Source organism: Aplysia californica, unplaced genomic scaffold (genome assembly GCF_000002075.1).
Source record: "Aplysia californica isolate F4 #8 unplaced genomic scaffold, AplCal3.0 scaffold00380, whole genome shotgun sequence".
In the NCBI taxonomy this organism is placed as follows: domain Eukaryota; kingdom Metazoa; phylum Mollusca; class Gastropoda; order Aplysiida; family Aplysiidae; genus Aplysia; species Aplysia californica.
The window spans coordinates 469,565-497,039 of record NW_004797650.1 but is presented as its reverse complement, the minus strand read 5'-3'; the positions used below and the strand labels follow the sequence as shown (position 1 = coordinate 497,039).

Below are 27,475 nucleotides of genomic sequence, written 5' to 3'. Positions count from 1 at the left end.
CCCCCCAACCCCTTTTTTTCCTGGCGTAAGATGATATTATTTGAACGTCCCTTTCAGGTGTTTTCTGGATGAATCGATCCATGTCTAGATCTACCTTCCTAGCCTAAGATTAAAGTCTTTCACAAATTTTTATACTAGATCTATCTGCCTGGCGCTATGGAACCAAGCAAGCTAAGTACAATGTTATCAGACGACCGTGTTTACGATTGCTTTACTGTAGATCTAGATCTAGCTAGACTAGAAAGAAGATGATTCAGTCCAAACAAGACTATTGGGTCGGTTTGCTCGCTAGATTGATGGTGCAAAGTGGCTATCGAGGCACAAGTTGATCACGCCCGACTCGTTGTTACAAAACAAACGCGTTGTTTTCAGGCGACGAGTCGGGCGATCATCCCGACCCGACCTGACTCGGCCTGGGTCACTGGGCGGCGGCGGGCACCCCGTAGTGCAAAGGAGCGAATTGTCCCCTTTGGTGTCGTTATTTTTAGTCGTGGAAGAAGATTTCGGTGTTTTTAATGACATTTTATTATTATTTTTCCAAATTTTGCGGGAAATTGGCTAAAATTAGCGAATCCACGAAAATGGTAAAAGTTGCGCAAAAGTTGTCGCTGACGGCGAAAGTTGCGCGCGCAACTTGCCGGTTGCGGGCGCGAATTTCTCTGAGGACAGGCTGTCCTCAGAGAAAGTTGCATTTGAAAATAGCAAAAGTTGCAAAAAGTTGCAAAAAAAATTAGCAAAAGTTGCAAGAAAATTTGCAAGACGTGTATAGCTAAAACAATGTCAAGGAACTATTGGAATACACTGTTGCTATGCTCATTACTATCAAAAGTAACCAATATAATGAGTTTTGTTAGATCGAAATCAGAAGTTAAAAGTGAATGTCCACCAAAAAAAAACACAAAAAAACTGCATGGAGGTTGCATGGTGAACAAAAACAGTTTGTCCCCTGACACGTGTGCCAGGTCCTTAAACTCTCGCTGACGTTGGGCAGGTGTGACCAGCGTGGTTTTGGGTCTGTTCAAATATAATCTTACACTTTGTTTGGGACTTCCCACGCCCCTCCCTTACCCCTTCTTTTATACTTTCCTGCTCCCCCCCCCAATCAATCCCGTAATATTACTTTATTCGCTTTTAATAATAATATAACATTTATATTGCGCAAATCCGTGTTATAAACACTCTTCTATGCGCTTTACTTTTAAATTATTATAGTATTCATGAAAAACATGCATGCATACGTCATGTGGCATGATAATTAAAAGTGCGAGATGACATATTATATCTATCGTGCTTGCCGCTCGAGGTCCAACGCCACAATATGCCGTGCTTACCGCTTGAACTTACTCTGAGTGAATAGTGTAGTAACTCTCTTTTTATGTTATTTTTTAAAAAGATTACGTTGACATAAATTATATTTTCCTTGATTATTTTTTCTCCTAACAAAAGTGTAATCTTACTTTGGTTCAACCCCCCCCCCCCCCTCCATTTCCAGGCGTAAGATGATATTATTTGAACGTCCCCTTGGGGTTTTCTGGATGAATCGATCCATGTTTAGCCTCATAGCCTAAGATTTAAAGTCTTTCACAAATTTTTATACCAGATCTATCTACCTGGTGCAACGGAACCAAGCAAGCTAAATAATCAGACGGCCGTGTCTACAATTGATATTTACTCTAGATTTAGATCTAGCTAGACTAGAAGATGATTCAGTCCAAACAAGACTATTTGGTCGGTCTGCTCGCCAGATTGATGGCGCAAAGCGGCTATCGTGGCACAAGTCGATCGCACCCGATTCGTTGTTTCAAAACAAACACGTTGTTTTCAGGCGACGAGTCGGGCGATCATCCCGACCCGACCTGACCCGGTCCGGGTCACGGGGCGGCAGCAAGCACCCCGTAGTGCAAAGGAGCGAATTGTCCCCCTTGGCGTCGTTTTTAAGTCGTGGAAGGAAATTTCGGTGTTTTTAAAGAAATTTTACTATTATTTTCCCAAATTTTTCGGGAAATTAGCTAAAATTCGCGAATTCACGAAAATGGTAAAAGTTGCGCGAAAGTTGCGCTGAGGGCAAAAATTGCGCGCGCAACTTGCGGGTTGCTGGCGCGAATTTCTCTGAGGACAGGTTTGTGGATCTCCAACAAGCCTACGATAGAGTGTGGAGGAAAGGACTACTCTTAAAACTGCAGAACATGGGAATCAAGGGAAACATGTACTCCTGGATTAAATTATTCCTTACAGATAGACTTATCCAGACCTAGATGGATGACACCCTATCTTCAAAAGCAGTACTGGAGGAAGGACTCCCACAGGGATCTTCTATCAGCTGTACCTTATTCCTTGTCTTCCTCAATGATGTTTCAGATGTTCTCAAAACAGAAAAAGCCCTTTTTGCTGATGACCTGGTCCTTTGGCACACTGGAAACTCGACAACAATAAGCAGACGAAGATTACAAGATGATCTAAATTCCCTAGGAACCTATTGCCGTTTATGGAAGATGAAAGTAAATTGCGAAAAAACTGTCTACTCTGTTTTTACGAGAAGCTATAACCTTGCAAATGCAGAAATCCCTCTCAAAATAGATGGTACCAACTTGAAAAAGGAGAATAACCCAGTGTATCTTGGAGTACAACTTGACAGCAAGCTCAACCTGAAACAACACACCAACAACCTTAGGAAGAAGGCTATGAAGAGACTTAATCTCATCAAACGACTTGCCAGTACCAACTGGGGATCAGACAAGAACACCTCGAGAGGCCTCTATTTGGGATATACCAGAGCTGTTTTTGATTATAATCTTGTTCTACAAAACATTTACAGTAAAACTTCAAAGAACTCAATGGACACCATCCAAAACCAAGCTCTTCGTCTTATCTCTGGCGGAATGAGATCCTCACCGACTGCAGCCTGTGAAATCCACACAAATATTGAGCCATTAGAAACTCGAAGAAAACTGGCAGCTTTAGAAGTATATGAAAGATCTAAAAGGCTAGAAAATAACCACCCTAATAGAGTCCCTGTTGACAAGTGGAAACCTAATCAAAGACTAAAAAATACAAAATCTGTACTTGACACCGTTCTCAATCTCCAAGAAAAACATCACCTCCCTGAAAGACGAGAACCTCTGGAAAGAGTTCCCTCAACTCTCCCACCACATCTCACCATAGCAAAGCCAGAAATTAGGAAAACACTTTTGGACAAGAGCAATAAAAACACATATCCTGTAGCACTAAAACATTCTGCCCTTGAAACAATTGATTCCTATCCAACAACATGGATCCACTCATACACTGATGGATCTGCCTTTAAGGCAACAATCAACGCTGGATATGGGTCAGTGATCAACTTGCCCAGTGGGATAAAAAAAAAAGAAGTGGGTCCTTCTGCTCCAATTTCATTGCCGAACAACAGGCTATCACCAACACAGCAAACTACATCAACTACTTGTTTGACACTAACCCACTTGCTACCACTGACATCGTTATATTTACAGACAGCCTTTCAACACTAGAGACACTTGAGAGTGGGACTGGTGTGAACAAAGATATTTGCATTTGATTTGGAGTCTACATAACTTAATAAGTAGGCACCACGTCAGAGTAGTCCTTCAATGGATTCCTGCCCACACTGGGATACCGGGAAATGAAAGAGCTGATGCTCTGGCAAAGAAAGGAGCTAGCCTCCCTCAGCCTGAAATTCCTACGAATTACACCACCTGCTGCCAAATGATCAAGTCAAACCTCAAGGAAGAGTGGATGAATGATTGGGCCACAGGTACGACAGGAAGGAGGATGTATGGCCACATGAATAAACCACTGGTCAAAGATCCAATCAATGAGTTGAGGAGGGGAGATCAATCTATAATCTTCCTACTTAGAACACAACATGTACCCCTCAACCAACATCTCAACCGAATTGGAGTAAAGCAGTCTGCTGCCTGCCCATTATGTGAATACCCCTCAGAAACAGTGGAATATCATCTGTTCTTCTGTAGAAAACTAACTGATTTAAGGGGATGTTTTCTTCCCAAGCTACCCCACACATCTAATTGCCTCTACTCCTCAAGACAACAATTAGAACAAACATGCAACTATACCGAATGGCATCATGCAGAAGAGTTAACGCTCAGATGCTACTGGATCGCTAACAACAACAACAACAATGTAAATAGACGCCCCAGATAGGGTCGCTCAAAATTGACCTTAAAAAATTATGCTTGGGAAACTTCAGCGAAATCTAAGAAACTTAAAATTGTGTTCACACGCGTATTAATTGAGGTGAATCAACATTGGTGGAATAATATTGATATGTGTGTATTGATAATATCAAATGAGAATGTTATTATGGTTATTGTCTCTGTGTAATGAACAGCATCTTCTGATGATACATAATATGTATTCAAACAAATTAGAAAACAGAGTACATGTAGTTTAGTCACAATTTAATACATGTACCACACAAAACCTGGACTTAATATTATATTATTATATGTGCTCATTAGTGTATGATTTTGTTTTTGATTAGGAGCTATTGGTTTCGTGTAGAGCACCAGATATTTTTGTACTTGGTCTGTGTTAGATTTTGGAATAATCGTCTGTCAGTGAGGAGCAGAGACCACGAAACTACCATGGTTTTGGGTGGTCTGGAATGGACTAAACAACACCGCCCTCGTGGGAATCACCGGATTTCTCGGTTTAGTGGACTACATCACTACATCGCTCAAGTGATGGAACGTCATGTCTTAACCCTTATTTTCGCCATTTTGTCATTTAAGTAAAACTCTCCAGCATGACAAAGCACTTTCTCACAGGGCCAGTGCTACTAGTAGTACTACACAATGGTTACCAGTTAAATAGTCCCGATACGAACCCTACATGGTATGTGAAGCCCAATGAGACTGAAATAGAACCTGAAGAAAATCGACTTTGCTCCCAATTCAGACCCTTTGTTTGCAAGTGTCTGTGACATCTGGGATGAAATGACAGATTATGTTCAAAATTTAATAGAGTCGATGGACAAAGGGTTTGCGGCTTACACAAAACCAATGACTCTTAAGCAAAATTACAATGAGCACATTTAATGTTACGTCGAAATTTTACGTGATTTGTGATTACTGTTTTCCGTTTTGTTTGAAACTATAGACACTAAAAATGTTTTGCGAAGACAAAATGTTCCATTCAATGGATATGCAATGTATACAGTCAGTTAAATTGGATGCTCCGCAATACACGCGTGAAGACAATTTTACATTTCTTTGATTTTGCTCAATTTTGCCAAGCCTGATTTTTTAAGGTCAATTTTGAGAGACCATATTTCCGGCGTCTCTTAACATAGAAGAAAATATTGTGTCGGATGATGTAGAATTTATTGTAAAATTGATATGCTGCATGAGTGGGTAGTGCAAGGCATTTACACGATGATTGAGTGATTACATTTTCAAGTTCCTTTTTGACGCCGCTGTGTACATGTATATTATAATATTTGTTTGCTTGTATGTAAATTAAGAGCACAGAAGAGAGAAGTGCATCAACAAAACTATGGTCGTTTTGCGCTGGACAAAGCAATTCAGACATCAAACAAACCAGTAGCGCCCCTCACGCTGCTGTCTACGGTTGTCTTTTTGCTCATTTTCTTCACCCTACTATAGAGTATATATTAATTTATGTCAAAGATTACCAAGTCTCTGTGTCTGTATTTCATAAAGAGACCCTCGGTTACCACATTGGCACAGCAAATGTGAACTGACGTGTCGTACATGTATATATTTTAGTACGCCCGAATTGACACAATTTGCGACATGTGTAGATCTTTTAGTGGCGGATTGTAGCAACTCTGTCAGTGTCAAGACCATCAAAGTCAAAGGCTGAGGAGATGGTAACCAGCATCCCACTGGACAGGAGATATGAAATAAATGAAACCCCAAAAACTTTCACCGGCAAACTTCATGTATATGTAGAGGAAGCAGGCAGGCAGGTAGGTTTTGCGGGTGTGTACGTGTGTGTAGAGCTGGTGTGTAAGTATAATATAAATAATTTATATACGACTGTATAAAGTGGTCCTGGCTATACTACAACAGTAACAGGACGGCCAGAGCCGACGCAATATTACTATTAGTGTTATAGCCCATGTAGGCTACATATATATCATTATTCGTACAGCCGACTACAGATGACTGAGTTGATATCACCGAGGGAGTGGAAAAAAAGATCAACTCATCGAAGTTCGACTTTACTGTACAGTCGGGACCACAAAATTAGCAGACGGACCGAAACCTGCATTTCCCTTCGACATCCTAAGGATACAAGAGAAAGGAAAAAATAAAGTAGTGAAAAATAAAGTACCACAAAATCAAGGGAAATAATTTTTTCCCCCTGCTCATATTACTACATGTATTATTACATGTGTACATGATGATGTACCGGTAGGCCTACTCTGATTTAACTGATGTACTGTGCTAGAAATGGCAGCGACAGGAAAGGTTACTGAGCAATGTTTATTCACTTCATTAATCACTGTGTGCTCACAAAATAAAAAGTGTGTGCGTGCGTGTGTATGAGAGGGGTGTGGATGGGGATGATTGTAAGTGTCCACTTGTGACAAAACTAACAATACATGTGTACTGCATGTATATAACAATGCACCTCTATGAAAAACTCGCCCTCTTACTGCAGCTGATCTCTCTTTGTTATATCATTCTAATAACATTCAAGATCCGTTATAAATAAATAAATGAACTTTAGATCACTAAAATCCATTGAAAAGTGAACCTTATTTGAGAAAAATGTTTCAATAAACAGGTGCGTTTTAGATAGCTTTAAAAGAGTAAAAGAGTGAACACGACAGTGGAGAGTGCATTTTCAGCAGAGTATAATTATAATACACCGAGATTTTAAGTTTTTACTATATCACTCATTATCTTGTGGTGCACCATTGGCCTACCTTCGCTTTGAGGGGAAGGGAAGCAACAACTGACATGATTATAGCATCATGACATCACATTAAACACTGTATATATGCCCACGTTTTCCACTCACTGTTTCATTGAGGAAGGCCTACACATCGTTTTGTACTTTTTACCATGAGTATTAGTTGTATGCTAATTGCGTGTTGATCAGCTCTACACGATAGTATATTTACCTTAAATAAGTAGCAACCGCCTGGGGCAGTGCTACTGACTGAAGTGTGTTTAGGCCATTCCCAAAGGGGGGACATTTCTCGTGCTGTAGAATTGTAAATGGGCAGATTCATCAATGTCATGCTCATAACTGTGCCTGAACTACAACAGGGAACTGCCACATTTTCTTTCCTAATCCTTACTATCATCATTTCCCTCTACTTCTTTTGTATGTTTGTCACACTCTTGTGACCCGCTACCAGGGTGTCTTGATTATCGAAGCAGACTGTGTGCTGCTGAAGCTAGAGAGGTGAGCAGAGTAAGTCTGATTCCCTGTAAAAACTTCTCTGTTCACATCCAACCCTTAGCGCTCATATGACCTTATGCAGTTGCGAGCGCAGTAAAACCTCTACTTAAACAAAATAAGTAACACTAGTGTCATAACTTCTAAAAAGCATCTGACCATGCACGTAGGCAAAAAAAAATCAATACTGCTGCTTTAAACTTAAAGCAGGGGTTAAAAAGCAATTCAACTAGACTAGAGCATATATTTACGTTTGAGTTAAACTTAACATAACCGTTTGACTTTAACAAATGTAAAGAATAAGAGGTGCTGGGGCCCACGAAACAGACCAACTTGAGCAAGTTCAACACAAGTGGAGCTGACTGTATTTGGAACCAAATAGTTACCACAGTTAGGAAAAGGAACCCACACAGATCTGCAGTAGATCTAGCATCCAGTGCCTACTGTCCTTTCCGTTCAATGATATTTTATTCCTGTCACAAGTCTTGCCACCCTATTGAGAGACCACGTAACAATGTGGTGCTGGACCAAGGTCACATTAAGTCATAGATTGGAAAATTTGCATCAACACAAAAGTGCATCCACCTTTCCCACTCCCTCCCCTGCTCACATGGTACAATACATTATAAACTGTGTAATATCTACACAATCAATTTAGGCCTCCTGTGAGTCATGCAGGTGCAATTTGCCATGTTGGGTGCTGCTTTGCTTCATTTGCATTTTTTCTACTTTCTGGTCCATTTGTTTTAATTTGGTCAATGGTTGAACCACTGTTAAGCTACTTATTATAAGAGATTGGACTCAAGGATTTAATATTAGTCTGCTATAACTGAAATCCTCTTCAAACAGACACTGTTATAAGTTGGGCCACTGTATACATGTCAGAACAGGCAAAATAAAAAGACAAACATGATATATGGTCGCTTTTTTTAAGCACAAGGGGGCTATCCCGAAAATTGCTGTAATGAGAAAATCGAAGGTAAAGTTTTTGCCCCTCGTTCATTTTCTTTAAAAGACGAGTTTTCTCTATATCGAAACAAATATACACACCAGTGAAACCAAACTTCTCCTATACGTTGGGCAATGCCCACTTTTGGTGGAGGTCAAGATTTCTGGAAATCCCCGAAATATGGGTTAGCCCACTTGTCCTTAATAAGCAACCATATATTGACAAAATATTCACAAGAACAACTCAATGACAAAGAATAAAGCAATGACTTGTATTTACAGTGTCTGAAACATTAAAACATAAATTACATATTAAAAATCAGTTCATGGTGAAGAGTAGAAGAAGCCAGTCGCATCTTAAAAGAAAAAAAAGAAAATAAAACCCAAAAAAACTACAAGTAATAGGGAAAAAACAAGCTAAAATCCATATAAAAATCAAGGGAGTGCTTATTTGGGCCACATATGGCCTAAATAAGGTAAGGGAGGGGGGTTTAGCTTATTTAGGCCACAGGTGGCCTAAATAAGGTAAGGGAGGGGGGTTTAGCTTATTTAGGCCACACATGCTCAAACTACCAGGGGACACCCTTTTAAGGCAACTGAGTTCGTTCCACTTTCATAATGGTGCACCTTTCTCATTTAGTACAGTTTTGTCTCAGTGTACAACTTATATATATCATAATGAATATTGTAAGAACAAAGCACGATACGCAAAGTTTTGCTCAATCTCAATGGTTTGAATGAGGGCCAGATTTTTCCTTCATGGAGGGGCAAAATCTAGGCTACCATTTTGGCACACTTTGGTCAAGTAAAAAGGTCAAATCCTCCGAATGGACTTCCGGGTCAAATTTGGGGTATAAAAAGTGTGTACACAACGTGGCTGAGTCAAAGTTACACTATCTTTGCCTGGGTGGCACTCTCTCGTACTGTCTCGTAGTAGTACATCTCTCGTACTGTCTAGTAGTAGTAGCCTACATGTGTAGATGTAGTAGTAGTAGTAGTAGCAAAGATCGAGAAGAATCTTTGGTAGTAGATTCTATCTAGTAGGCAGTTTAGTGAACGTGCACGCGGCAGGGCGAATCGGCCTCGATGAGCCCCGTAGACCTTTGTGATCGGCCACGAAGCCTCGTGTTTTGATAGGTCTAAACAACTTAGTGTTAATCGCACTGCCACATCCGACAGGCCTTTATCTTTTTAAAAGGAAAAGAAATGGTCATCAAAATGGTTGAATTTGCGTGAAAATCGATTCGGTAGAACTGTAACTATTAAAATTTGCTTCTGAAAACAAGTTACAAGGCCATTTTTATAACTCGATGAGATAAAAACTACTGGCTGTATTATTCTGTATAAATTATGAAACTTCAGGACGTATTATTATTTTCCAACATCTTTTGCCGCCTTAGCTGTAGAGGTTGAAGTTTTCACAACACTAATAGATCTAGTAATAGGGCTTTCCGTAAAAAATGCATAGATCTACAAAAGCCGAACCACCGAATCGACCGGTCAGCGACCCGGGCAACCCGCTCTCCCCTGCACACTGTGATAACATGTTGCTTCGGTATAATTATTCAACTATTAATATGTGCTGCTATGGCAATTGGGATGTACTGACTGACAAAGCGATTCAGTTTTGTTTTTATTTTACCATATATTTGACTTTAATAGTGCAGGTGATAGCTAGATCTAGATTCCCTGTCTAGAATCAGTAGTAGCAGACAAATGCTAGAAGCAGCCAGAGAGCCTACAACTGCTAGATCTAGATCTAACTCATTGCTATGCCTTTGGGCTTTGGAATTGAAATAAAACGAATTGCACAGTTCTAGTTAATTTTAGATTCAGCAACTATCTGTATTTCCAGAATTAATAATAACAAATCTCACCATAACAATCACTTTTACTTTTATTAGAATAATTAGATCAACTTTTTTTTCTAAAATCTGTTTTGCGCAAACTTAAGACTTTCTCTACGTGTAGAGCACAGAATTTACATTGTAAGCCTCTGCTCAGTCTTTTATTTTTAAGTATATACTTTTAAATAAAATACGTATAGATATAGATCTATATAATCATTTTATGTTATTTTCTGGATATTGTTAAAAACGGGGTCTACCTAGCAAAATACTAGGTTTTAGGACAGGTGGACCCCGGGGTCACCGTAGTGAAATACATGTAAGTAGATTTATTTAAAGATTAGTAGACCCCGGGGTCACCGTAGTGAAATAAGTAGGTTTAATTTTAAAAGGATTGGTGGACCCCGGAGTCACCATAGCCGTAGAGGAATAAGAAGGTTTAATTAAGAATTGGTGGACCCCGGGACACCGTGATTAAACCTACTTATTTTACTACGGTGACCGCATGGTCCACCTATTCTAAAACCTAACTAGTATTAAATTTCGTTAGGTAGACCCTGGGGTCCACCTTAAACCTAAACCTTCCTATTTCACTACGTTGACTCCTGGGTCCACCAATCCTTAAAATTAAACCAAGATCTACATGTACTTATTTCACTACGTTGACCCCAGGGTCCACCAAACCTTAATTAAACCTAGATTTACTTATAATTTCACTACGTTGACCCAGGGGTCCACCAATCCTTATTAATTTAAACTTAGATCTACTTATAATTTCACTACGTTGACCACGGGCTCCGCCAGTCTTACTATAAAATAAACTGAGATCTACTTATTTCACTATGTTGACCCCGGGGTCCACCGATCCTTAGTCAAACCTAGATCTACTTATTTCACTACGCTGATTCCAGGGTTCACATCCTAAAACAGCATTTTGTTAGGTAGACCCCGCGGTCCACCTATCCTTTTGGGGCTAGATAGACCCCGTGGTCCGCCTATCCACTTCCTTGATAATAACTGAAAAACATGCCAGTTGTCATGAATAGTGAAGAAAAATGTGGAAAAAAAAAGATAACGAGGTAGACGATAATTTGTCCAAAAAATTGCAAGTGCAAGTGAAAATCATAAGATAATTTTGTTATTTTCTGGTCATCTTTTCACGGTTTATAAAATGTTCCAGTGGGCTTACTACTAGATCTATGTCTCTGAAGAACATTTTGCTTGATTTTATTAGCTTTTTTCATGTACTTGAAAGCATAGAATAAAATAGTTTCACACAAATGTATGCACAATACCTTAAAAAAGAAAGATAAGGTCATTGTTGTTGTTGTTTTTTTAACGGAATCCGTTTTACGTTGAAAAAAGCGCTAAAAACAAGTTAAAATTTTTATAAGAATGCCCATAATATTAGGAATCCGAAATTACTACCTTGATCTAGTTTGCTGACTCTTTAATAACCATGAGCTGTTAAGAAAAAAAGAGAATGATATAGGATTTGTCTAAATATGACCATTAGTATTAGCATTAGTAAGATATTGCCCATTTTGTCCAATTATCCTTGCAGGTTTTAATCACCCTGTACTGCACCTCAATAAGCACAAAAAGAATATTTCTGTGACTTTGTATAAAGGTGTTTTGTAGTTGAGTTCTATGTAAAATTCTCAACAAAATAATGTACATTTGGACCGTACAACTGAGATAGACACTCATGCACACAATAACATTCACACATTACACACATACAAACACACTACTACATTTACTCTCTCTCTCTCTAGATCTCTCTCTCTCTCACCACAACCACACACAAAACAAACACATACACACCCACACACTCACACACACACACACACACACACACACACACACACACACACACACACACACACACACACAACTCTTACACTTGGTCCACTTATTTAGAATCATCCTCTATTTTGAAATAATCCCCCGCACTAAATAAAAAGATCAGTAGAATCTCGACCTTCCGAATCCATGGTTAGTTCAAGAAATCTACCATATGATGTGGCCTAAATAAGGTAAGGGAGGGGGGTTTAGCTTATTTGGGCCACAGTGTGGCCTAAATAAGGTAAGGGAGGGGGGTTTAGCTTATTTAGGCCACACTGTGGCCCAAATAAGGTCACCCAAAAATCAATGATCCAGTGAACTCCATTAGCTGAGAACATTGTTTACTGCAATATCATTCCAAAAAGTGTCAGATTCTGTGATTACAAACAACCACACATTCACACAGTCAGGCAAACATACCAAAAAACAAGCATGCACTAAGTACAAGTGTGAGGCTTCTCTTCCACTTTGATGCTGACAGACACCCACAGCAAACAATCATTCACTCCTCTACTCCAAACAAAATTTCTGTACTGGACATTTGTTTCACGCATTATTCTAAAGTTCCCATGAGATCTTGCAGTTTTCGTCTGGCCAGCTGGACCCTCTGTTCCTGGCGGTGAACATCATCAGATGACACCACCACCTGAGGAAAACAGAATATCAAAGTATATCTTTTAGAGAATTACTCCAAGGAAAAAAGGAGGAGTGAAAGGTCAGATGGGTGATGGGCAAAAATCTGTATAAAACAGGTTTGTCAATAGAACACCTGAGCAGAGAAATTATGATTGACAAACCAAGATTGATGTCTGTTCCTGATCTTCTACAAGCAGAAGAAACAAGAGGGGGAGGAGGGACGTGCAACAATATATTACAGAAATAATGAAAACAAAACAATCAAGACCCGAAATGACGACTGTTTTAACCTATTAAAATTCAGTGGCTATTTCTAGCAGCCAAAGCTTTTCAATATAAATCAATTCCGTAAACCAATAGAAATAGGTACCACAAACTGAAATTTCAAAGTCCTCTGATTTCATAGTTAACTGCACTACCTTATAGAATTTATCATTCTGAGCATTTTGGTACCAAATCTATACATATAGCTTCATCTTTAACAAAGTTATGAACATCTGAAGTTGCAGAAAAATGTTAGTTTTTTAATTGCGAAATGTCTACACTGAGACGCCACAACATTCTTAAATTTGAACGGACATTCACAAAAACTTGTAGACACACACCTATGAACATAGAAAACAAGCTCAATTTTTTTTAGGGCTATCAAATAACAAGAAGATGGAAATTTATTGACGTAAACATGGCTTTTTGACCAAACGGCAAGAAATACAAGGGGAGATTAAAATCCCCACTCGCGACCGCCGGCTTATCGGCCGCGCGCTGGGCCGCGCTGAAGGGAAGAAGAGAGAATTTATACGAAACCGGGGCGATGGTGCCCTGCTTGCGAGCCGACGGGGAGCGTCCGGTGTTTATTTGCTTATAATGGCTGTGTTATTCTTGAAGAGGAATGAATGGGCTTTCTGCCGATATATTTTCGTAGTCAGTCCGATCACTGGTTCCATAAAAAAAACAGCACCGAAAGTTTTCACACGCAAATCTCTTCTATTAATTCTCAAAAGGACATTCTTTAGAAATATATCACCGGAAAGAGCTTCTTCTCATCTTGAAATATCGACAAATCAGATTGCAGTATTTAATACCATACGCTCCCCAATCCTGTTCAACCGAGGTCACTCGAAAAATCAATACACGAAATGCGCTGCCCACGGCGTCACTTTCGCCCGATTCTGTTACTTTTAGTTCACGTGACTCAGCAGCCCGCCGGAGCTCCCCGGCACGCGGTCACGGGGTTAATGAGCCCTGAAGCGACTTTGCCCCTGTCGGTCAGGAAGTTCGCTTTTTTGACTATGTTTAAAACGATATAACTTCTTCCCCATCCCACATAGCAAACCATTACGTGGATGTACTAAAAGCTCAATGTCTTGAGATTTATTCTGCGTTAGAATGGTTAGTTTCTGTGCCTTAGTTTTTGCTCTAGACAAGTGTTTGTAGAGTACCCAATTTGTCCTATTTTAGTTACAAACTTATGAATAAATGATTGTTAATTTAAAAAAGGCACGACAGATCTCTCCAAAATCTGTGTTAAACTGACTACGAATATCATGTCTTTTACCATGAGAAATCTTAAATCTGCGCTAGTAGTAATAGTCAAGTTATAAGAGAAGAAAGATGCACATCTGCATTTTTTAACTAAAAACGATCAGCGTTAGCTCTTATTTTACTATTAAACAAGAGAAAGTTACTCTGCGTTTGTTCATGAATCATGCTGTGTCTGTGGCAGCCTGAATACAACTAAAAAGATAAAATATAAGCGATTAAAAAAACCACAAAACCGTGTAAATATATGGGTAGAGATAAACTTCTTGTATGGAATAAAAATAATGACAGCTGAAACATTCATTCTTAGTTTTTGTGTAGGAAATATGCGCGGACACAATTATGAATGTAAAGAAATAAGTCACATTGTCAGTTATTGCAAATGGTTATAGAAACGAAAAAAAAGCTGGAAAAGTCTGGTGCTGATTCAGTGTCCCTGGAAAGCTAGAAATTATTCTTATAAACCAATTACGAGAAGTCATCCTTATTATTATATTAAAATTATTCAGTCAACTTACAAAACCTAGATGTAGCGTTTTAAGGAAAGTAAGGAATTTCTGGAGTGTAACGGATACTGTTCGTGTATTAGATCTACGTTGAAGATGTATTCTAGCACTAAAATCGATTTGTACTTTTCATAGAGAAACTTCATGGTAACTTTTATAAACTTTCGAGAAAATATGCGAATATTCACGATTATATTAGACACATAAAGTTGTATTTGGAGGAATTACTTCATAGCAAATTGTGTGCCCGATGGATAAAATTGTAAAATTACAGTCTTCTATTATAAGCGCAGATACCATCTTTTCTGAGTATCTGCACCAATGTTATGTTGTTCATGTTCCAAAAGTCCGACAGATTTTGACGATGCCTTTTTTTTATATTGATTTTTTTTCATTCACGCTAGTCAAAAAAAAATTACAATTTAGCATTGCCGACTCCAGCGCATCTAACGAAATAACCAGACAAGTTACAACGTCCTTTCTTTTTTGAGTCTCAAGAGCAGAATTGCGTGCTTTGGATGCACTAAATGAGAATTACCATAAATACAAGGATACACCTTCAATTGTACGTTGAAAAGTACCAAAAATTAGGTCGGCCCAGACAGAGCGGCAACAGGGAGCTGACCCCCGTGACCCCGACGTGATAAGGCACCCGGCGGGAACCCCCAGCGGCAACTAAAATTCCACTGCCGGTGCGCCGTGTGCCGCGACAGTGAAAACCTCGATAGTGTTGTCTTTTTCCCCGCAAGATTTTGCTTTCAAAAGAATCGTTGATTCAAATAAGTAATACCACTAAAAAGAGGAAAAGCTCCTCTTCCTTCTGATATATCAAGTGTCTGTGTGTATGCATGATCACACGGTGTTTTAGGAGGGTAAAAATATGGGTTTTGGTCTCCGTGACAGTGCGCCACGGGGTCGCACGGCCAGTTTGCAGTACCTAATAGAAATCAGCTCCGTGGTCAATGAGTAAAAGCACAACCCATTAGGTTGGCGGGGGGGGGGGGGGGCCAATTTCACACAGAAATGTAAAAACACATCAACAAATTACTTACCCAATCACAACGGGGACACTGTAATAAGCCTCTAACACACTGCAACATCAAACGTTACCTGCTAAAAACTGAAGCTCAATGTGACCTCCGTTCCCTGTCTCACCTGATGTACATGAGGCTGCTGTGTGTCCATGTTGATGCCCGGGTTCTTCATGATCACCTGCTTGCTGGCACCTTGACCCACCACAGGGCCTGAACTCACATGCAGGGCAGCTGAAATGCTCTGTAAGACATTCTCCGAGGTCAGGTCAGGGCCGATACCTGCAGGATAGACACAAATAGTTTCTTCATCGCATATATGGTCTGCATGAAAGGACAAAAGAGTAATTTTGTAGCCTATACTGGCCTGCACAAAAAAGACAGTAAGAGTTCTTCTATACTTTAGGTGGTCATAGTCAGTTTCTATACCTGTAGAACTTTTAGAAGAAAATATTGTGAGGTCTAAATCTTTTATTACCCTAACAACACTATTCAAATCGTTTAGGAGCATGGCTGCCAGGAACCGCCAATCAGGGACAACCAAGGCTGAGTGGGACATAATGTTAATATCTCAGCTCAATTCAAAATTTCCTCACTCAAAAACTGTATCCGTGTCTGCAACGTGCAATGGGGAATAAGTCTTACCACTATACCACAGAAGATTACATGATGCTTTAACAATAACTTTGGACATGAGGCGAACGATGTCAGCCCCCCCCCCAGAATGGATCCCCAGCCCCAAATGGGTGATGTCAATTAACTATCCCAAAACTCGCCTCTTCAGGTAAAAAAAAAAAAGAAAATGAAATTTCAGGATAAAAAATCAAACAACTTCCATATCATGAGACAGGTAGTCTAACCATCCATCAATCAATTATGCCTTCAACTCGATGATAAAGGACATAATAAAACTAAAGCATTATGTCGCCAAGTATTATGGTATAATCTTACAGTTATAGAGTTTATTTGTCTATCTTTCACAAAAAAAAAAATACCCTTGCCACAGAAGGAGGTGGGAGCAGCCTGGTTTCGTGGATAAATTAGCAACAAAATGGCTGCCAAAGTCTGGTGACTTCCATAGCTTGAGAGTCATTGGAAACTGAAAATTTACTTTTGTGTGCTTTTAATCAACATTTTTTCAGTAAAATCCACACCAATGTGTTTTTAAATGGACATAAAAGTTGTTCTGCCAATAACAAAAACTCAATAGAAATTGCCAAAAATGAAGGTACCTTCAATGCCTAATTCTGCCATGATGTATCACGTATAAAAACTTGTGTCACATACGCCTATAAACCATGTCGCATCTCGCTTTAACTTCAATCAGTAAGAGAAAACACTGCGGTTTTTTTGCAATGCAAATTTTGACACACAACAAATAGAATTTTCCAAGATGTATAACGTCGTCCACCTCATAAAAGGGCGTATTTTTGGCATTTTTCAGGAGAGCGTTTCAAAGTTTTGGACACTTTTTAAATTCTTGCTGTGGCATAACCATTTGCTTTTTCGTTTCAATTTTTGGCAAGATATTACTACTAGTACAACCACTGATTTATCATTCCCAATAATGATTATAGATATTGCTTCATAAGTTTTAAAGGAATGGTCGAAAATAGCTGATACGCCTGTTTGTGAGAACATAATTATGTCCGTAAAGACACAAGATTGACAATACGCAACATCGTTGGTTATAGAATATAAGAGAAAAGGGATTTGTTTCTTGATTATTGAACAGGTTTATGAACTCAATATGCCAAACTTATCTATTTTGGGGAGTGAAAAACAACGAGAAAAAGAAAATGAAACTGCTTTGAGGTCTCCACGATATGAAATGTAAATAACTTAAAGAGTTAAGCTTTCTTACTTGTCTTCAAGGTATTATGCAAAATTTGCACAATACAAGGAGTGTAAAATTACTAGTATCGCACAGATTCTTTCATTTAGGGCTGCGCACCACCTTAGACAACAAAAATATTAGTAGAGAGATAAATTCTGAGCATGTGTAATGAATTTGTGTAATACTTTACAAACATTTTAGCCCATAATACTCTATTTATCAATGAAATATAGTGCAAGTGTTTGTTAAGAAAGATTAAAATGATCTGGAACGGCACTTCATGGCGAAAACACAGTGCAAGTGGTAACCTGTTATAACTTACATGGGGCAGAGTTAGAAAAACATTGAGTGTTCCTCCAGTCTGATGAAAGTGTACTTGGCTATAGGGAGATTTTTAGGTTATTCATGGTTCAGTGCAGACAATGGAACGTCTTTGACTTGATTTTTCTGCGGCTTAAAGGTCACTGTTTATTACGGTGCGTTTGTAGGAAATATATAGTTAATGAATAGTCTCTATTGAGTCTGTTCCATAATATCAGTTTAGTTTATGATTATATTGCAGCCGAAAGTATTTTCTGTAAGTTTTCTGACTTTGGCCTTGGCTTTTCCGTGGATGCGATTGTTCAGCCTTTGTTTTGTCTCCTCTTCAGTCCAGGCTTGAGTGCAAGTCCTTTTAACTAGAGTAACCTACAGTAGTGATGTGAGTCAACAGCGGGGAATCTCGCAATTTGAGCATTAATAAGGGTGGGAAGTTTTTCATCTCTTTCTTTGACAGTTGCTGGGCATCATCGTCCTTTTATTTCTACTTCAATAGTTACAGCTGATGTTGTCTTACAAATGGCGGCATTCCATCGACAATCAAGTAATATGTATTGGTTTTCTGTCCTCGAGAACAGCTTGTCCCTTTCATAGATTCAGAGCAGTCAGTGTGACTGACAACGAACTCATGTTGTAGGTGATGGTGTAAAATATTGCGAGAACATAAAAATTTCCTTGTGTTTCATTCGCAATAGTGTGACAGCTTTGACCACATTTCTCATAGCTTTCAAATTCAATACCTGTCTCAAATCCTGTGCACGCCAAAATGTATTTCAGTTATAGGGCTTCCAAAATGTCCTTTGTGGTTAGCTTCTTTATACTTTGATTGGGCTGTGGACTTTTCTGAGCAGTCACTTCCTTGACAGCACCTTCTACCATGAAATTTTCAGGTTGAGTACAATATCCAACGACAACAGAGTTGTTCTCTTCTGGCTTTATCTGTTTTTTACTCACGATGCTATGAGTTGTTTTTTTTAAAGACTACCATGAGCCTGTTTCTTCCACAAAGTGACTATGTATAACACAGGAGCAACACACACCTTCCATAAGCAGCAAATTGTCTTTCTTGCAGGACACAGAAACCAGGTTTGAAAGACTGGTCTGCATCTAAATCATCAATATAATCAGAACTTTCTGCAATACCACATCTTTGGGGACTCGTGGACCTAATTAAAACTTTTGCTAGTAGAAAATATTTTCAAAAGTGAATGTTTATAAGCTTACAAAAGAGCTAAGATTCAATCACTTTATGGGTGCATGAACATCAAACACTGAAAGCAAGGATGAAATTTAAAGCACAGGTATCAAAACAACACGTGTCTACTTGAACTAACAGTAAGGAAGCGTATAAAAGTCCCTCATTGAATATGATGCAGTGAGAAAGAATCAGCAAGACTACTGAACATGAAATGAGACATATCCCCCTCATTTACAAGTGAAAAAACAAAACGAAACATCTCATACCATGGCGTATGCGGGCATATGCCTCAGCATATATTCTCACAAAGGGGCATAAGAAGGCATGGGCCTCTATGTGAGATGCACTTTCCTGCCTGAGAGCTATAGGGCTAAATGTTTTTTGATCATAACTCCGCCATTTTTAAAGCTATCGATACGCCGTTTTGAGAGAACATAGATCTCACTACCCGACATACCATGGTGGTGTTAACTCAGAAACGGTAATTTTGACGATACGCTCTTTTGTGAGATGGGCGCCGTAAGAACGCCAAAGATATGACCATGACAATTTTGAAAAGGCTGCACAAAGAATTGAAATACAGGGAAGTATGCAGACAATGAGTTCTGGCATTAAGAATTGAGAACCTGTGTACTTTTGCATACAAACGACAAAAATGGTTCTAATCTCATGAAAGAAGGCACAGCGCATATATACACACTCTACAGCATACTCTGTGCGCTTTACAAATAATATTACCCCAGCCGGCCCTTGAATATTCAGAAAACATTCTCAGCTTTCCAGAAAGTATACAGTGCAAGCTGCAAATTACATGCACTACAACACTAACAGTCAGACAAGATTGCTGTCTATAGCCGGGTACTCATTCCCACCAAAGTGAAGGAAGGAAAATTCATGCAAAGTGCCTTTCCCAACATACAGCCCCTGACAGGATTTGAACAAATGACCTTATGGTTGCGAGTGCCACAGCATACACACAATTTACCTGAAAACATTTCATTTCAATGTCACACACAGAAAAAGTTTTGTGCGACTACAAACATACAAAACAGAACAAGGACGCATAACATGAGAGTTTAGAGTGCCAGATCATAGTGACTCTGAAATCAACTTTAAAAAAAAATAAAAATACATTTTTCATCCATATCGGAGGGCTGAACCTATAACAGCATCCAAAATGTGATGGCTGAGAGGTTAACTTAAAACAAGCAACAATCAGCATACCTTGCATTTGGCGAGGAAGATCCATTGTTGGTATCACTTCTTCACTGCTGTCACAAGCGCGCAAGCCTCTCAAGCGCTTCTCCCAAAACACCTGAGGAAAAATGAAAAAAAGAAGCACATGACAGCCAACATCATCATCATCATCCAGAGCAATTGTCTGTTTTATTCATTTGCTTAAAAAGAGAACCACATTGACACAATAACGGTCATTCAATGGCAGGAAAAAACAAAACTGACAGACAAAAACAACAGAGGGACAGAAAAGAAATAGGACCCCCCAGTGGCCCAACCATCAGCTCCAAAGCATGACAAAGAAAAATTATAAACAATTGGCATATGATTGTATGGCATTCATCCCAACCATTGCTTCCTACATGTAAGCAAAGAACTAGAGAAATACTGAACAAACAAGATACAAGTGACTTTCCAGTGAGCTCTCCAGGGAGGGAGAGGGAGAGGGAGAGGGAGAGGGAGAGGGAGAGAGAGAGAGAGAGAGAGAAAGAGAGAGAGAGAGAGAGAGAGAGAGAGAGAAAGAGAGAGAGAGAGAGAGAGAGAGAGAGAGAGAGAGAGAGAGAGAGAGAGAGAGAGAGAGAGAGAGAGAGAGAGAGAGAGAGAGAGAGAGAGAGAGAGAGAGAGAGAGAGAGAGAGAGAGAGAGAGAGAATAATGGGCATTCAGTACTTAGAAAAAGCAAGAAATAGACAGAAACAATAAAGTAAAGGGATAAGACTTCCCAGCAACATCCTCCAACCACAAAGAAAACAACCACCACAACCCTGACAAACCTGCTTGGGTTGATCTTGAGTGCCATGCTTTAAGTCAGTTTTTGATTTACATTTGGGCCCATTTCTCACAACAGTGACAGGCTGCTTGAAAATAGACGCAGTCTGCCGTATGGGGAGAACAAGACTTGCATCATGGCGGACACCTGAGAGAAATGGTATAGTGGAAATTAAGTTGAAATTATTTCCAACACTCCCCCCTCCCCACTCCCCGGATCAGAGAGGAGAAAGAGGCTGTCTTATACAGAGGGCAATCAGTTTCACACCTTATCATTATAAAGGACAAAAAAAGCAAGGGAGGAAAATGGAGAGCGGTTGTTTGTACAGGTAACTGTCTTATAAAGGTGGCCGTTAGCAGGTTCAACTGTATATAAATAGGTAATGTTCACAGTACATAAATAGGTTATGTTCCTCATCAGATTTACTTAGTATAGTATAAGGTTTTACGGCGCTCGCAACTGCTAAGGTCATATGAGCGCGCGAAACACAAGTTGTTCACCTTTGCAAAAGTTCACCTCACGACTGGTTAACTAATTTACTTTAAAATGCTAAAAAGTTAAAATATTTAAATTCAGTGTAAATACATTTGTGATTTAAAACAACTCTTTTAAGTAACAATAAAATTTTTTAATAAAATCAAATTCACTCTACAACTCGCCATAAAGGCCAATGGCCTTTATAAAATTTTAAATTCTGCTGGGAACAACGACGGAAAAAATATCCTGCAATTTCTTGCATTTATAATATTTCCTTCGGATCTCTCCAAAGTCTAGACATTCTGTTAAAATGTGTCTAATGGTAAAATCTGTGTCGCATCCGACACAAAACGGCTTCTCATCTCCCTGTAGGAGGTATTTGTGGGTCAGGGCCGTGTGTCCGATGCGCAATCGAGTAAAAATGACTTACTCTCTTCTGGAGAGGTCCGAAAGATTTCGCTGTTCTAGTTTGGGTTTTATTTCATATAGTTTATTATTTTTCTGGTTTTTCCAGTGGCTCTCCCACAGACTGGAGGTGTACTTTTTTACTTTATTTCTAAAGTCAGTCTGTGGGAGAGTGTTTGTCGTTGATCCCAGCAGAAGGGATGAAGCTTTCTTCGCCAGGTCGTCTACCTGCTCGTTTCCTCGGATGCCCACATGGCTTGGTATCCATGCGAACATGATGTTTTTTCCTGTTTCGAATAGTGTGTGGATTTTCTGTTGTTGCCTAACTATTTTTGGGTGTAAGAGTGTGTAGTTTGTGAGTGAGGTGATGCAAGACAGAGAGTCAGAAAGGATAAGGAAAGATTTGTTAGGAGAATTTTCTACAGAGTCCAGTGCCATGTCAATGGCAGTGGCCTCCGCAGAGAAAATGGGGGCTTCAGGATGGAGTCTCCTCAGGTGTGTACTGTTGGAAGATAGGGCTGCGGCGCCCAATTCATTGTCTTTTTTGGAGCCATCTGTGAAGATGAGCTCTGCATCAGATTTACTTGAATAGAATTATCCAGCTTCTTAAGGTTCATATGTGTCATGACGCGGCAGAAATCAGGCATTCATCAATTTTGGGGGCATACAGAGTTATTTAGTATCATCATAAAGTTTGTTCATTTGCCTTGCTTTCCATGGACAAAAATACTCGTGTTTTGAATAAAAGTTGAGATATTTGCGATTGAAGGAGATGGGGGTCGCCTGTTTCAGAGATAAAATTAGTGAGAAAATTGCCACCAAAGCTTGAGAGTCCTTAGAAAGTGAACATTTACACTATTTTAGTGCCTTACATTAATCAACCTTTTTCAGTAAGTAAAATCAACACAGCAACATTATGTTTCTAAATAAAAGATGTTGAGCCAAAAACCAAATTTTAAAAATAAAAATCCGACAAATTAGTGGAAAAATGCCGGTTTCTTTCATTTCATTATTTTGTCTAGCGCCTGATTTTACTACAATGCCTTAAATATTAGATTTTTAAATTTTTTTTCCCTTGAGTAAAGAAAAAAAACTTAGACACAATGATGGTCATTTAAACATTTTTTTCCCCCTTGAGTAAAGAAAAAAATATAAAAGAGCAAGGCTGAGAGACAGAAACAGGAAGCAAAAAGAAGTAGGATTAGCCAGTGACGCTCTTCAACGACCCACAAGAGCATTGCATGTTTGTGTGAGCATTGCACACCACACCCTGTTGGTGGTTCAGCTAGATTTTTTATTAAAATTTCAAGGTTCTTTGGTCTGCTTTTGATTCAATGAAATTACAAGAAAACCACATGATTGGCTTCACAAGTATTCATAGTTCAAGTCCATCTCTGGCATCTCCATTTGCAACAAGATGAGGTCTTACTCAGAGAAAAGAACTTCTACCAAAGCTTTTTTTTTATTGCCCTGAAAAAAAAAAGTAAAAACAACAGGATGGGAAAAAAGTTGGATTTTTATGAGACATCTTCCAACCTCCTGAGTCATAAGTGGTAGAAGCAGAACCGGAAAGTAAAAATACAAATAAATCACATCAAATATACCTTCAAGTTTCATCATACTGACAGGGGGGGGGAGGGAATCTACTGTGCAAATGTTCAATAAAACCATATTCTCACCTCGAGCAAAGTCATAGGAAGAGCCTTTCTGCCTTTTACTTTTACGACAGGCACTGTATACTGTGCGGCCAGTCCGAAAGTCAAAAGCACTCAGGTCAAACGTCTCACCGAGAATACGGGCTAGCTGTGGCTTGCTGCGTATCTTCTTTCCCTCAGGTCTGAAAGCAAATGAGTAAAATGAAATATGGGATCATTTACGCTACAGTAGTTTCTTTTTCTCCTGCTATTTCCAATGAAATCTTCCACTTTAATATTGGCTTCTATTTAGCAGTGTTATATTTCGGGTACACAACAGGAATAAAATGATTTTGGCAAAAGGATCATGGTAGAAAGACCTGGCTATATCTAGTGATTTATTGCAGAATAGGCACAACAAGACACCCTTTATAAGAAAAGACACAACCATACGAGATTATGAAGTGTGAGAACATGTCAAAACTAAAATGAAATGATTTTGGAAAGTCAGCGATTCTATTAATACAGCAGCTAAACTAAAACAGTACAGCCCCACAGATGGCAGCCTCAGACACTACAGCCAAAAAAACCCATCAAAATCCTTCTAAGAATTGAATGCTCTCAGATTTTAAAAATACACCAAAAAAAATAATAATTGGTAGCCAAGAATGTATCCATTTAAGGATTACCATTTTTTTCTGGCTGATCAGCAAAATGCCAGAGAGTAGACTGGGGCAAAAAAAATTGACCAGTAAAAAACAGCCAGAATTCCAGCTATACTAAGCACTGATTGTACTTTGCAGCAAAATTGAATTTTCAAAAAACCACTACTAGTAATTTTAAGCAGCAACAGTACATAATTCAGATCTTCAATATCATTTTTATCTCTGACCAAGTAGTACATAACAGACCTATGTAGAGAACATTAGGCACAAAAATGCTAGTCTGCAGTAACGGTAGACAAACAGAGAGAAAGAAGTAGGACCAGCTGGTGACTCCCTTCAACTTCAATGACCCGCAGGAGCATTGCATGTTTGTGTGAGAGTTGCACCTAGCCGTTTTGGAGACAGCTTGATATAATTCAATCATTTAAGCGAAAACCAGAAAAAATTTTACTACATTGATGTAACCTAGAGAACCACAAAATGATCAATTGTACCTGGCTTGGAATGCATATGTGACTCATTTTTTTCTGCATTGATTGTGCTACACAAAATTGTATCAAATTAAAGAATCCCATGAAACCACAAAAGTACACCCCTCAGATCAAACACCATCGGAGCAACAACAGAAGATCATTTCATGAAAAAATGCACAAGGATCTATAAATCTTTCTATTATAGAAATGATAACCCTGTTACATGATTGTTTACTTACGTAATGTAGTAAACATCTGTCTTCCCAGCAGAAAGCCCTGACTGCCGAACTACCTCTTCTCTCTTCCAGCCTGGGGGCAAGGCCATGATTTCAGTCTTTTGCCCAAAGATGTCTAAAATGTCTGAAAAGCAATAAAATCAAGAATCCAAGCAGTTAGAAGTTAGAACTAACCATTTTTTAAAAAGAAACACGGTTAGCAAAACACCGGAAAATAAAAGGGTAGAGGGCACCTGCATCTCACTATGTATATATATAATATACACAAGATAACTAATATAATTATAATACAATACAAATACAACAGGTGGAATGGTATAGGAGGGGGGGCACATGTCGACCGCAATATATCACCGCATATCACTAAATATCACTGCATGTCACTAAAGAAGGGGCTATCCTCACCCGGGGTGAGAATAATACGACCGACCTCTCACCCCGGGTGAGACTTGCCAGCGTCTGCTATTCTCACCCTGGGTGAAACAAGACCTGTTTTTCCTAATTTTGGAATACTGTCTATCGGTGTTGATGATCAAACTGACAAAAGTCAAGAAAAAATGACGTTATAGCTCGAAAGTAAGCTAATTTGATTGTCTAGAAAGATGCTATGGCTATTTCACTTTTCGAATTGAGCAGAAGTACGCGGGTCGCCATTTTGTTTTGCCCGGAAGTTCTCGCAAGATCTAGATCTACTCCTCCTTTCTCTCTGCCTCTTTCTGAATACTGCTTATCGGTGTGGGCCATCAAATTGACAAAAACAAAGATAAAAAATGATGTTAAAACAAAAAAGTAAATTAAATTTGTTCGTCTACACACAAAGATGCTACGGCTATTTAACTTTCAAATCGAGCCGAACTACGCGGGTCGCCATTTTGTTTTGCCCGGAAGTTCTCGCGTTACTCCTCTCTCCCCCCCTCTCTCTCTCACTGCCCACAGACAAAATTGCACGCTTTCAACACAAGAACGCTGGAACGTTTGTTCAAGGCACAGAATTCTACACTTCTGCTATCACAGTGTAGAATTGTTCTGTGCTTCACGGTGAACGCTACACTGGTTGGCCTCCTAGGCTAACAGTTTGTTTTTGTAAAATATTTTACGGCGCTCACAACTGGTTAAGGTCATATGAGCGCGCGGGACACACCTAATATTTTCAGTAGGTAGGAAATTTTGAATTTTGCCCGGGTGGCGGCCGAAGCCTACTCTTATCGATTTTAGACCACCAAGGAATCTTTAACGTGCGCAATTTGCACACGGGCCCTCCAAGATTTTTCGCCCTTGTCCGAGAAGGATAGGTGTAGATCTTTCCTACCAGAAGATCAGGGGTGTGGCAGAAAGACAGCAGTAAGGAGGAGCCAAGGAGTAGCAGTAGAAAGTCTGCAGAAAGAGTCAGGAGCCCAGAGGAGGGGGCAAAGGAGGTGAGGGGGTGGGGGCAGAAAGTGGAAATGAAAGCAGACAACAGAACATTGTTAGAGAGCAGGAAAGGAGGTGAAAGGAGACAATTTTAGAGGAGAAAATTTTTTGGTCGCTACCCGGAATCAAACCCGGGACCTTTGAATGAGAGGCCAACACCTTAACCTCTAGGCCACGAGAGCCCCCGCTAACACAGTGAACGCACACCGGGTGATATTAGCCAAAAAGCTCGCCTGCGCTTTTCTCACCGGAACGGGTGAGAATAGAGGTGGCCTGCCTGTCACTAAATATCACCACATATCACTGCATGTGACAGGTCATTAAATATCACCGCATATCGCATTATATCACTAAATATAGGCTAACTGCACATCACTAAATATTGCCGCACGTCACTAAAAATATCACAGCACATCACTAAATTACTAAATCACTAAATGTGCAGTTGCGGTGATGTTTTGTGATGTGCAGTTATATTTAGTGATGTGTGGTAATTATTATTATACCAAGTGAAACAAAGTGAAAGCCACTTTTCTAGATTTACTGTAAACTCTCGTCCTGCAGGGGCCGCCGGGTTTATGTCGCCCGATAGGCGTATTTCAGCACCTCGCCTGCGTTCTCGTCCTGTGTCAGTCTGGCCCCTGGCTCAGTGCACGCGCGCCGAGCATGATCTCCCGTTCAATTCGGGTCCGCATTCAGGCAGCTAAAGTATGTGTGCGTCAGTCTGCTTGAGTTTGTGTGCGTTTGTGGCCTTCTTCTAGAACCGTCTGCGTGTCCATCAAAATAAGATCAAATCCAGACCAGGCTAGGCTAATGTATGAGGTTTTTGCATGGTGTAGAACCGACTCAAAAAGATCCGCGTCCACCAAAGAGGATAATTTAGGTCAATTTCCGAATGTTTTACGCTCAAATTGTTCTTTGTACCTGCACAATGGTATTCAAAACTATCAAACAAGCTAATTTTTTATCAGATAGTATCATTTCATACAAAATCAAGCTCATTTGATATATATTTTGTATAGAAAAATGGAAGTCTTGTTTCCTGACTATC

At 39.5% G+C, this 27,475-nt stretch overlaps 1 protein-coding gene across 1 annotated transcript in view; it reads right to left on the bottom strand.

Moving 5' to 3' along the window:
* Nucleotides 1-12,380: 12,380 nt before the first annotated feature.
* Nucleotides 12,381-27,475, bottom strand: part of LOC100533546 (MBD2 protein) — a 21,501-nt gene continuing 6,406 nt past the window's right edge. The window contains exons 2-7 of the mRNA XM_005103585.3: nt 25,018-25,138; nt 23,686-23,843; nt 21,129-21,271; nt 20,346-20,436; nt 15,893-16,050; nt 12,381-12,702 (exon numbers count right to left, since the gene is read on the bottom strand). Coding sequence (XP_005103642.1) covers nt 12,610-12,702; nt 15,893-16,050; nt 20,346-20,436; nt 21,129-21,271; nt 23,686-23,843; nt 25,018-25,103 — 729 coding nt within the window. The 5' untranslated portion in view covers nt 25,104-25,138 and the 3' untranslated portion in view covers nt 12,381-12,609. The remainder of the gene's footprint in view (nt 12,703-15,892; nt 16,051-20,345; nt 20,437-21,128; nt 21,272-23,685; nt 23,844-25,017; nt 25,139-27,475) is intronic.